Source organism: Mytilus californianus, unplaced genomic scaffold (assembly GCF_021869535.1).
Source record: "Mytilus californianus isolate M0D057914Y unplaced genomic scaffold, xbMytCali1.0.p SCAF_2, whole genome shotgun sequence".
Classification (NCBI taxonomy): Eukaryota; Metazoa; Mollusca; class Bivalvia; order Mytilida; family Mytilidae; genus Mytilus; species Mytilus californianus.
Window position 1 is genome coordinate 100,026,386 of NW_026262668.1, and position 14,059 is coordinate 100,040,444.

At 32.6% G+C, this 14,059-nt stretch overlaps 1 protein-coding gene across 1 annotated transcript in view; it reads right to left on the reverse strand.

Moving 5' to 3' along the window:
* LOC127730573 (activating signal cointegrator 1 complex subunit 2 homolog) overlaps nucleotides 1-13,376 on the reverse strand; it is a 28,700-nt gene extending 15,324 nt beyond the window's left edge. Inside the window, exon 1 of the mRNA XM_052239023.1 lies at nucleotides 13,061-13,376. Within this exon, the coding sequence (XP_052094983.1) occupies nucleotides 13,061-13,108 (48 nt within the window). The 5' untranslated portion in view covers nucleotides 13,109-13,376. The remainder of the gene's footprint in view (nucleotides 1-13,060) is intronic.
* Between the last annotated feature and the right edge of the window lie 683 nt (nucleotides 13,377-14,059).

Consider the following 14,059-nt stretch of genomic DNA (forward strand, 5'->3'; position numbering starts at 1 on the left):
GTAAATGGGATATAAGAAGAGCTGAAAATATGATGTAGGGAGAACTGTAAATGTGATATAGGGAGAGCTGTAAATGTGATATAGGGAGAGCTGTAAATGTAATGTAGTGAGAGCTGTGAATGTAATTTAGAGAGAGAGCTGTAAATATGATATAGGGAGAGCTGTAAATGTGATATAGGGAGAGCTGTAAATGTAATCTAGAGAGAGTTGTGAATGTGATGTAGGGAGAGCTGAAAAAAGGATGTATGGAGAGCTGAAAATGTGATATAGGGAGAGCTGTAAATGTGATATAGGGAGAGCTGAAAATATGATGTAGGGAGAGCTGTAAATGTGATATAGGGAGAGCTGTAAATATGATGTAGGGAGAGCTGTAAGTGTGATATAGGGAGAGCTGTAAATGTTATGTAGGGAGAGCTGTGAATGTAATGTAGAGAGAGAGCTGTAAATATGATATAGGGAGAGCTGTAAATGTGATCTAGAGGGAGCTGTAAATATGATGTAGAGAGAGCTGTAAATGTGATATAGGGAGAGATGAAAATGCGATGTAGGGAGAGCTGTAAATGTGATCTAGGGAGAGCTGTAAATGCAATGTAGGGAGAGCTGTAAATTTGATATAGGGAGAGATGTGAATTTAATGTAGAGAGATCTATAAATGTGATGTAGGGAGAGCTGTAAATGTGATAGGGAGAGCTGTGAATGTGATATAGGGAGAGCTGTGAATGTAATGTAGGGAGAGCTGTGAATGTTATGTAGGGAGAGCTGTGAATGTAATGTAGAGAGAGCTATAATAATATGATGTAGGGAGAGCTGTAAATGTGATATAGGGAGAGCTGTGAATGTGATATAGGGAGAGCTGTGAATGTAATGTAAGGAGAGCTGTAAATGCGTTGTAGGGAGAGCTGTGAATGTGATGTAGAGAGAACTGTGAATGTAATGTAGGGAGAGTTGTACATATGATGTTGGGAGAGTATTTGTTCAACGTTCTTCATTTTTCAGCTAAATATATTTAAGGTCTTTTTGATCTGTATCACAGAAAACAATGCGAAATCAACTTTTAGATACCAACTACAGTACTGTCAGTACTGCAAAATTGCCTTTATATTTTATGTATTGTCCTGAATCATGCAATAATTTTCATTGCCCCCTATCAACTCAATGTCCATCATTACCAAATGTAATGATACTTTACAGTTAAATATGTCGACTTTGAAATTATGCAACTAGCAGTTTTATTTTTCACGTTTTTCATGTGATATTTTACTGGCGATGTTAATATGCCAGTTACAATGTAAAAATCGAAGCGTGAAACACTCAATTTCAAAATTTAAATTCGCTTAAGGACTAAAATCAACTCTGCCTTAAACTTGAAGTGGATTCTACCTCACTGTTAAACGACGAGAATCAGCTACGTCTTAACTTTAAGACAATGCTACACAGGGAAGCAGAAACTAATCATTTCACTATCAAGAACAAGTTAGTTTTCTCCTGCTTTAAAATTCTTTTAAATGATCACATTGCTAGGGGCTTTCACCGTATGACACTCAACAATCATAGATTTGAAATGGTCAAAAGATATTCTAATTCAGTGACACTAACTGATGATACTGTAGCAATGAAGTACTCGCGTCTCCAATATGCACGGTTGCTTTAGGGAGGAGCGCATTTGGTTGCTACTTTGACGGAAATTTGACGCACACGTTTGACGCCATGCTGCTGTTTTCACATGAGTAGATGCTTCCTTTGTTTGATCCATTAGCAAAGCTTTTGAAAGTTAATCCTCGAAAAAAACCTCTCCATGAGTTACAGCTTTGGAAATCCTTTTTTATTAATTAACCCCTAACATTCCTTATAAGCAGACAATTTGCAGACATAAATATGAAGACATTTATAATCGATCATAATTTGTGAAAACTGTGAGTGACAATAACCTATGTGCACGTGACGTTACTTTTACAGGCAATAACATACAGTTCAATGTTTAAATTAACATCAGTTATTTTATTATATTCTACTACGAATGTACCAGTATATGAAAAATGGCAAAATTGTACTTCTGCTTTTACCAACGCTCATCAATGTTCTTTTAGCTATTCTTTGAAACTCTAGTTTATACACCACTGCAAAGAACAATACTAAACGTTTGTTCAAGATCTACACAGATTTCAACAACTTAAAAAAAAAGGAGTTATGGCATGATTGCCAATGAAACACCAATTCTTTAAAGAGACCAAAGAACATAGATGAGAAAAACTATTATTGTATGTCACCTAACGACCCTCAACAATAAAGTCACCGATAATCTGATTATCATAACAAGTTACATATAATACATGAAGTATATGTTTCTGGCATAACTAAACAGAGAGACATATATGCAAATAATAATAATCATAAGAAAATAATAATCATAATCATAGTTATAACAATACAGAAAACGGGGATGGTTCATGTATTATACTTTATTTTTAATATTAAAATAACTCATGTGTCAATTAACTTGTTTAAATTGATGGGTTTAAAAAACATATTCGTAGTACCCCATTATAATGCTACATTTGAAAAGACTGGAAATTGGATTGATTCAACATTGAACAACTTCAAATGAAAAAAAAAAGACAGTTGAAATATACTTAAGTCTCTTGTTAACTGAGAAACGTATTGGTAAAATTATATGAAACCAAAATCAATGAAGAAAACTCTAGCAAAAGCAGACATTTTAATTCAGAAAAAATACATTACTGTAGATTTTATCGACTTTACGACTATTGAGCAAATCCATAGTTACAACAGGAATATTCGTTTGTTTCATGATATTATAATTCAGGTACTAATTCAATATGCATTATTGGTAGATGTTACTTTCGAAAAGCTGTGTGGTATATAAATCAAGTAGAAAAGTGTATGGAAACACTTGGTGCTGTTGTTAACAACGAACATTTAAAATAATTTAAATAGATATGCACTAAAGTCAGGGCGTGAGTTGTTCCTTTTTGAATTGTTTCCCTTTTTGCTATTAATGGACCCATTAAAGCTTACTATACAGTATGGGTGTTGCTTATCATTGAAGGCTGTATTGTGATCTGTAGTTGTTTACTATACAGTATGGGTGTTGCTCATCATTGAAGGCTGTAATGTGATCTGTGGTTGTTTACTATACAGTATGGGTGTTGCTCATCATTGAAGGCTGTATTGTGATCTGTAGTTGTTTACTATACAGTATGGGTGTTGCTCATCATTGACGGCTGTAATGTGATCTGTAGTTGTTTACTATACAGTATGGGTGTTGCTCATTATTGAAGGCTGCATTGTGATCTGTAGTTGTTTACTATACAGTATGGGTGTTGCTCATCATTGAAGACTGTATTGTGATCTGTAGTTGTTTACTATACAGTATGGGTGTTGCTCATCATTGACGGCTGTATTGTGATCTGTAGTTGTTTACTATACAGTATGGGTGTTGCTTATCATTGACGGCTGTATTGTGATCTGTAGTTGTTTACTATACAGTATGGGTGTTGCTTATCATTGAAGGCTGTAATGTGATCTGTAGTTGTTTACTATACAGTATGGGTGTTGCTCATCATTTAAGGCTGTATTGTGATCTGTAGTTGTTTACCATACAGTATGGGTGTTGCTCATCATTGACGGCTGTATTGTGATCTGTAGTTGTTTACTATACAGTATGGGTGTTGCTTATCATTGAAGGCTGTAATGTGATCTGTAGTTGTTTACTATACAGTATGGGTGTTGCTCATCATTGAAGGCTGTATTGTGATCTGTAGTTGTTTACCATACAGTATGGGTGTTGCTCATCATTGACGGCTGTATTGTGATCTGTAGTTGTTTACACTTTCGTTCTTTGTTATATAAGGAATAATTGTCGTATAAGCAATCAAACCTCATCACCTTATCTTAATTTTAATATTTTCAGATATTTTTGTATCAATATACTTATTTGTGGATATAAAACAAACTTTTAATATACAAACTTACGATTTGGTATATTTGTGATTCTTTTTGGATCTGAGCCATTAAAAAATTCAGGCCAACCGCAAAAAAAATCGATACTTTTATATTCAATATATCACAATCATTAACATAATAGTTTTCAACATCAATACCACAATTCAATCCCACAAAGGAATACAAGGAATTCACCAAAACATACATGTGCATATTGTAAAGGCAATAATAGCCATACAAAAATAATCTAAACTAAGAAAATCGATTGGCCAATCAAAACAGTCATAGAAATGGGCCCATAGTATTACTTCGGATTTCATCCTACGTAAACAAAACAACAAAAAACTTATTATAATGGAATCTACAAATGTTTATGTCCTCACTGTTTTATTTTGCCAATTTTATCAGAAAACCGTCTAAGATTGAATGTAATTATAATACGTGAGGTTCTACAGTATATCTATAAACTTTATAAAAAAACCTTTTCACGGGAAAATTTATACGATTTATAATAAGCATTTTACTATGAGAAAAAAAAATCTAATAATACTTTATATCTTAAAAGGTTAACAGTAATAAGACAAATATTGAACAGTACAACAAATCACACCAACCATCAACTTCCGACTCATCTGAGAAAATAGACAAACCAAGACAACAAATCACACTAACCATCAACATCCGACTCATCTGGGAAAATAGACAAACCAGGACAACTAATCACACCAACCATCAACATCCGACTCATCTGGGAAAATAGACAAACCAGGACAACAAATCACACCAACCATCAACATCCGACTCATCTGAGAAAATAGACAAACCAGGACAACAAATCACACTAACCATCAACACCCGACTCATCTGAGAAAATAGACAAACCAAGACAACAAATCACACTAACCATCAACATCCGACTCATCTGAGAAAATAGACAAACCAGGACAACAAATCACACTAACCATCAACATTCGACTCATCTGAGAAAATAGACAAACCAGGACAACAAATCACACTAACCATCAACATCCGACTCATCTGAGAAAATAGACAAACCAAGACAACAAATCACACTAACCATCAACATCCGACTCATCTGAGAAAATAGACAAACCAAGACAACATTTGAGAAAATAGACAAACAAAGATAACATCCGAGAAAATAGACAAACCAGGACAACAAATCACACTAACCATCAACATCCGACTCATCTGAGAAAATAGACAAACCAAGACAACAAATCACACTAACCATCAACATCCGACTCATCTGGGAAAATAGACAAACCAGGACAACTAATCACACTAACCATCAACATCCGACTCATCTGCGAAAATAGACAAAACAGGACAACAAATCACACTAACCATCAACATCCGACTCATCTGAGAAAAAAGACAAACCAAGACAACTAATCACACTAACCATCAACATCCGACTCATCTGAGAAAATAGACAAATCAGGACAACAAATCACACTAACCATCAACATCCGACTCATCTGAGAAAATAGACAAACCAAGACAACATTTGAGAAAATAGACAAACAAAGACAACATCTGAGAAAATAGACAAACCAGGACAACTAATCACACTAACCATCAACATCCGACTCATCTGAGAAAATAGACAAACCAGGACAACAAATCACACCAACCATCAACATCCGACTCATCTGAGAAAATAGACAAACCAGGACAACAAATCACACTAACCATCAACATCCGACTCATCTGAGAAAATAGACAAACCAAGACAACTACAACTAACAAACAGGGTCCAGATAGCCGGACTTAACAAAACATAACATGGTCCAGATAGCCTGACTTAACAAAACATGGTCCAGATAGCCTGGCTTAACAAAACATGGTCCAGATAGCCTGACTTAACAAAACATGGTCCAAATAGCCTGACTTAACAAAACATGGTCCAGATAGCCTGACTTAACAAAACATGGTCCAGATAGCCTGACGTAACAAAACATGATACAGATAGCCTGACATAACATAACATGGTCCAGATAGCCGGACTTAACAAAACATGGTCCAGATAGCCTGACTTAACAAAACATGGTCCAGATAGCCGGACTTAACAAAACATGGTCCAGATAACCTAACTAAACAAAACATGGTCCAGATAGCCTGACTTAACAAAACATGGTACAGATAACCTAACTAAACAAAACATGGTACAGATAGCCTGACTTAACAAAACATGGTCCAGATAACCTAACTAAACAAAACATGGTACAGATAGCCTGACTTAACAAAACATGGTCCAGATAACATAACTAAACAAAACATGGTACAGATAGCCTGACTTAACAAAACAAAACATGGTTTATAATGTTGGCATTCTAGTCCAGTGTGAATGAATAGTAAATAGTCGATAAACATTTCTATACCGTGACTTACAGTAATCATTTAAAGGTTATTACTTTACTGGAAGATCAAAATAAATATCTTTTCTCGTTTTATATGGGATTTTTGCAATTAAAGACAATTGTGATTTATTTGTATTTAATTTGGCTGTTCGGTTAGTACATTTAATTGATATACAATAATCAAGAAATAAAACCGATTTTAAATGCGTAAAGACTAATATAAACAACCTTTTGTATGTTAATCTTGGCATATGTGTTATAAACACGATTCTCTTTCTCATATGACATTATATATAATATTTGAAAAGTATGATATTATAATCGACGGAAGTTGGAGAGTAAGTGTCTGAACAGGAAGCCGTAACTCCCATGCAAGATCTACTCTCTTTCATTATACGATTTCACTCAGTACACTTTACTTCAGTCCGTAAATTTTCTCGTAGTCTTATATGAAAATATAAAGGAGATGTGGTATGACTGCCAATGATACAACTATTCATAAACACCAATGGACAAAGATGTGAACAATTACAGGCCATAATATGGCCCTCAAAAATAAGTAAATAAAACACATATAGTAAGCTATACAAGGCCCTGGTATGACAAAATATGATAAAATTCAAAAGAGAAAGCAAATGACGTGATGAATATAAAAACAACGATTTGAAAATAAATATGACAGACAACAATAAACGACAACCACTTGAATACAGGTTCCTGGTTTGAGATATGCTAATGATGAATGTAGCCGGTTTAAACATGTTTGTAAACGCTTTACCCTGACCTGACCTGCATCAGTGGTGTAAAAACAGAACATAAGATCAAACTGTAAAAATCAGTTTGAAAGGACTTCACTCATCAGATCGGAGCTAGGCACAAAACAAAAAACAAAAATATACAAGACGCAAAGTACCGATCTTATATAGTACTCGCAGTTACTGAATCATTGCAGTGTTATATCAATAGTATACTTTCATGCTGAAAGCTTGCTCAAAGCCCAATTCTAAATAATAAAAAAGCAGTACACATCAAAAGGATTTAACCACCCGTAGGTGTATGACATGGAGTGGCGGCTTCGAAGCGGATAAAGACTAGATGCTCTAAATCGGCCGTGTCGCTCACTTAGGTCTATGTGCATCTTCATCCGTGGACACTCTCCAACATTGTAGACTATAAAAAACAAGGAGATGTGGTATGATTGCCAATGAGACAACTATCCACCAAAGTTAAAATTAAATGGATGTAAGCAATTATAGGCAATCGTATGGCCTTCAACAATGAGAAAACCCGTAAAGTCGGCTTTAAAAGGCCCCGACATGAAAAATATGAAACAATTCAATTGAGAAAACTAACGGCCTAATTTATAACAGAACAATTTACGAAAAACAAATATGACAGACATGAACTAACGACAACCACTGAGCGCTCAACCCTCCCCTAACCTGGGACAGTGGTGTAACAGCACAATATAAGAACAAACTATACAAATCAGTTGAAAAAGGTTTAACTCATCAGATCGGTACAAAGAAAAACATCAGACAAAAACACAGACAGCAAGTGGAATATTAATCATGATTAAAATATCTTTTTGTTGAACTTGTATTGCTGATAATTTTTTCTGTTTACGATTTTTCTCTATCTTCTATATTTTTTACCCAAAACACAAAAAAGGGTAAAATGGTCATTTAATGGTGTTAACTACTATAAGAATACAACTGACAAATTCATCTACATGTATGTCTTTCCTTGTGGATCATTTTGCTCTCTACAATTCTGTCTATCTAATTTAGTTTCCAAACAATAGGCAAAAACGCAACAAAAAAAAATGGTGAAAATCGTCATTTAAGAGCAAAAACTCATATAAAGAGCCAATTGACGATTTTCGCAAAATTGACTTAATTGTAGTTCTTCTTTTACTGATTCTTTTTGTTTTAAAAGTTTCTAGCTATCTATTACAGTTTTCAAGATATTGGACAAAAACTCAAAAGAAAAAGGGTCAAAATCGTCATTAAAGGAACTTATTGGTAGATCTTGTCTTGCTGATCAGTTTTGCAATATAAAGTTCAAGACTATCCATTATAATTTTCACGATAATAGGAAAAAAAGAAAATAAAATGGTAAAATTCGTCATTTCAGGCAATAACTCGTACAAGACGTCGTCTGACAGTTTTGATGTTAATAAACAGAAAGTAGATAGATCTCACCCGTTTGAACATTTTTGCACTTTATCAGATTTTTCTCTTTCTATGGTGATTTTCAATATAATAGACAAAAATTGCATTTTACCATTATATTCTATTTTTAGCCATATAGGTCATGTTGGTTGGCAGACGGGGTCAAAGTTTCGTTAAATTTGGCCTAGTACTAGTAGTTTCAGAGAAGATTGTCTTTGTAAAAGTTAACGGACTTCGAACGCCTTAAAACCGAGGTAAATAAGACTGTGCTTTTTTAATTGTTAGAACCAATAACTATAATACACGGAATGTCCCGATCAATTATCAATTTAGAACAAACAAAAACAGACGTCCTTGTATTCTATTTTCTCAAACAGGTCTCCTTAGTTTTTTTAAAAATGTAATTCGTGTAGAATTCTGGGTTTTAATGTAATTTTGCCTCCAAAAACTTAAATGTATCGTGCTCTATTTCAACTTCCACCTCCACCTCCACAATGTAAGCAAAGGAAAGATGCAGGACAGACGGAAAGGATTTTAGTTGCAATCACATCAAAACACTATATTAAAAAAATATGTTTCGTTTGTGATTATCCATAAGTTGGTTAAAAGAAAATATTTTGTTTTTCTGGTGTAAATGAGATTTTTGTTTTGCGCAAATGAAACGCAAATTCGCGCAAATGCAAAACGCCGCACAATTTACAATCCTTAACCTGTTGCATGGTATATTGTATAACAATTAAACTATCAAGTGCTACTTCTATGTCATTGTGTTTAATAAAACATGAATGGATTGATAGAGGACATCAGTTCACGTTTGACTGGAACACAATTATTTCAAACCTTAAAAAAAGAAAATAAGGAGAAAAAAGCATATTTGGGAAAAATGTGAAATTATTTTTTGGAAATTCGTTTCAAATTTATTAAAACTGAAGAATTTTAAGTATATTATGCAGTTGAACTTATAAATAAGCATATAATCTAGACAGGGGAAGGTAAAATGTAAATCACAGTGGATATCTTTTTTTCGTTTTTGGTGTTGTTTTTTGACCGAATGAAATCAATTGAAAAATCCTTCTGTAAAGTCTAACTATTGATCAAGAAGATAAATAAAAAGAGCATATCTACATTACCTTTACAAGGTTATTAAACTTCTTTGATAAAGTGAAATATCAGAAACGTACCATGTTAAAACTACTTTCAATGACATAAATAATATATTAGGAAAAAAAAACTGTATGAAGGGAGCTCTATTTATAATAAAAATAAAGAAAATATAGAGAATCTTGTTTTCAAACAAGTTATATTGTGATTATATATTTTAATACCCAAAACAATGTTGATTAATGTGACCTTTAAAAATATATACTGCGGCACAAACTAAAAACTTAATACTAAATTAATAACATAATAGTCATGTGTGTATTGTATATCTGCCAATAATAAAAATAGTATTAATAACAACACACTAATTGGTACGTGGTATTTGGTAAACTACAGGGGTTATAATAATAATGGTTTCAATGCCAGTACATTAGCCCTTACAACTGAGAAAATTATACCATAAGGGCCACCAGGCTAGTAATACCCTTAGTCTTGCAGTTCACTATAGAAGTGGTATCATCCACACGCTTATTCGTACTTTCATGCTAATTTGAATAACAAAACGTTCAAAATAACAATGGTAAATATAACACACCCGTATGATTCAAATAACATTATGCAGTAACTAAAGACATTTTAAGATATGGTACTTCAAAGATTTATGTGTTGTATGGAAGGAAACGCAAATATTTACATAAATCACTATTATAGGTCAATATTATAAAGAAACTCATTGTGTCCTCGGTACGAAAACAAGCCAGAATTAGCAAAAAAGCCTCTCGTAAAGTTCGTAAAGTATTCAAATACAATGTTCTTACAAACATGCGAGTTATATTAAACTTTTTATACTAGTATTTTGACCTTATATTCCAAAACCAGCAGGTATATAATACAACATATAGTCAATGTCGGAGTCGTTAAATATATGAACGTTTATAACATTTATTTACAACTGTGCTTGGGTACACGTAGCTACTACGATTTTAACCATATTTAAAACTACAAATTTTAGGAAGGATATTCATATAATCAGTCCATTACATTATTTTTTCAAGGAGTGATTGATTGATTCGTTTGATTTTGTTTGAACTTTTGATTTTGCCATTTGATGAGGGACTTTCCGTTTTGAATTTTCCTTGGAGTTCGGTATTTTTGTTATTTTACTTTTTACAACTATATTATATGTATATTAAATGGTTCATCTTTTGATATAAAATTAGTATTTTGTTTCCACAATAAAAGAAGGACCAAGTTGTAAAAAGAAAGTATTCAAATTGTTTACATAGTAAACGGTCAAACTATTTAAACAAGGACAAATTAATTCCTGCTTATAGCAATTTTGGCAAATAGAAAATTATAACTTTAAGATTTGTAGGGTTTGTTAGATACATTGTATTCACGCATATAAAGAAATCTGAAAGCAGTATTTTTAATTAATTAAAAGAGGTTTAGCCAAACATATAATCTCTAACGTCGAAAATTTATACTATCGTATATTATTGTTTTATATATATTAAATATTACTGATGAAATTATGTAAAGGCTAAGTTTTAGACTTTTAAGAATTTAAATAAATCATAAATGGTAAACTTAACCATACACGTAAGTGTCTTAAATATGAGACCTAAGAACTGGTTTAAATACACCACCACCTTCATCCAAGGATACTAGTCGTTTTCAGTAATCTATTTGGATGATAACCCCCCACCCCCCCGAAATTACCATTTGATTACGACATTTACTTTTGAAATACCAATGAAATTGTAAACTATATAAGAACCAAACAACAGACGATCACAGAATATCCAAACTTTTACAGGAGACTTTTAAATATAATAGTCCGATAACAAGACGTGAAGGAATCCGAGATACTGCACAAATAAGTAACGGAAACTATGTAAATATAGTTTTATAAAGATGAAAAATGTATTCATCTTATGACCAAACACTCGATAATTGCGAAATTAGTTTAAGTGTAAAAGAGACGATTTCTCCATCTACACAACACAAGAGATCAAATGCAATATCATTTTCTGTTGTCTGAAAATCCCTGTTTTAAGATTCCACCCCCGTTAATATCATAGTTCTCACTTGATCTGTTAACCTATAAAACCTGTAGGTACTTCTATCCAATCACCGAAACAGTTATGGACTGGTGACTTGAGGGTTCAATCAAAAGTGGCTACTTTATTTTCAAACAGCCAATGCATAACATCGTTACAGAGGAAAAAAATCACCTATACAGTCAACAAAATATGCAGTGACGAAAGATGCACAATTTAACCAATACACAAATGATACAACAAAGCTTAACCAGGAGGACAGAAAAAGTTATTTACACATTTTGTATGCATACAAAGTTTGGTTAGAATTGTCATGTTTGATAAAGTATTGTTACTTGAAGGGATCATAGGGTGGTGACCCCTTTTTTATGAGAAGAATAGAATATTGTTAAACCATCAAAAGTAAAACAGTCAATACTAAATTGAGGCAACCTATTATAGGCAAAAACGAATAAATTAAATGATAATAGTAATAAAAAAAAATATATTAAAAAAAAAAAAAAAAAAGTGGATCTAAGAACCAATGACAAACAAACAAACTAAAGTTAGTGTTCGACGCGCAGATTTATTTGATTATTCATAACGTGTATGGAAATATGTGTAAGTTCACATATTTTTTTGCGCTAAATATAGCGTTAGTTTATCATATTTAGCAGCTTTTGCCATTACTAAATTTTGGTTCACTGCCTTGTATTTTCCTTTACTTATAACATCATAAATAAGGAGTTTATTTTTAGTTACCTTTCTTTTGCTTCAATATATGCCCATAAAAAAAGAGAAACAATAAATACTAGTAATATGAAATTCAAATTTATAATCAGTTAAACACGATACAGAAATGACAAATTTGGAGACACCTACATGTAATTAAAAAAAAAAAAACCAAACAAACAATAAAAAGAACAAAAAAAACCCCACCAAAAAAACAACAACAACATATATATGAAAAGGGAATATGCATATGTACTAAACAGCAATTGTCTTCCCGATTTCAGCAATGGTATGTGGTTTGTCAAGGATGTATATTATATACTATAGATCAAATATACGTCCTAGGTAGGCAAACATATTTGACGCTGACTTCAGACGGGGTTATCGAAATGCATACATATATAAATAAAATACGCTACTTATATGAACAAGTGTCCGTATTTCTCGAAACTATAGATAAGCACAAACTATATCTGTAGAATAATTACTATGAAAAAGCTATATAATGATATGCGCCTTGTTTTACAGTCCCTGGAAATTGAACAGATCATACTATTCTACTTTTTACATAAGAACAATAAAAAATTCTGCCGTCTGTTAAATGAACCAATAAGAAGCTTGTAAGACTCTTGAATGTATCTCCATGTTAAAGAAAACAACATACCTGAATATAAGATAGACATATCACAATAAATAAATGGGTTACTTCCATTCTATAATCGTAAGAACCATTGTTCTGACATTCATATTAATCCAGTCTTCATTTCAATTACTTGAAAATTAAATGAAATGTGTTCCTATTAAATCTATTTCTGAAGAAATTAAACTTCTTATATTTCACACGTATGTGTACATAGGTTTAAACGCTTGTATTATCGTCACAAATTCTAACAAAGTTTTATGGTATAAGCAAAACTTGATACAAGTTAGGACGCACAGTGCCTCCTATCTATGCTACCAATTTCGCAACCATTTAAAAATGTCGGTTCAACTGTATATACCTGTGTAAATCAATAAATCAATTGAAGTTTTTGAATTGTATAGGTAGATACGTCCTAGCAAGTCTGAAGCTTATTTAAATCTTTTAAATGTAATAATCTAGGCCTTGTGCATATCAGATTATTTATAATGTAATAATGTATAATCGACCTGTCCTTTAAATGGGCTTTCATTTCTGCAGTATACTAATAAATGTAAACAAACGGATTTATTCTTTTTCTTTATGCATTAAGAAATATTGATAAAAGGTAAAACGATAAGATTTTATCTCGAGCATTATGTACAGGGCATGAAAGAAAGAGAATAATCAGATATCGATTTGATGTTCGCAGTATTAATTGGAAAGAATTGTTGCAAACCTAACCTTTTTAATTGCCAGTAGCTAAAAACGCACTGCACCTGATTTTAAATACAAAAGCATCGACATAAAGTTGTTTCAGAAATATATACATTTGCGTCCAGACTACAAGAAAGGTTAATGTGTCAATCACTACCAGACACACACGGTTAATGTGTCAATCACTATCAGACACACAAGGTTAATGTGTCAATCACTATCAGACACATAAGGTTACTTGGAAGAGTCTTCGGACCTTGCTCATTAGTGCTAGATAAAACATCAGTTTTAGATTATGTTTTTGTACATAACTTCTTTCAATATCAT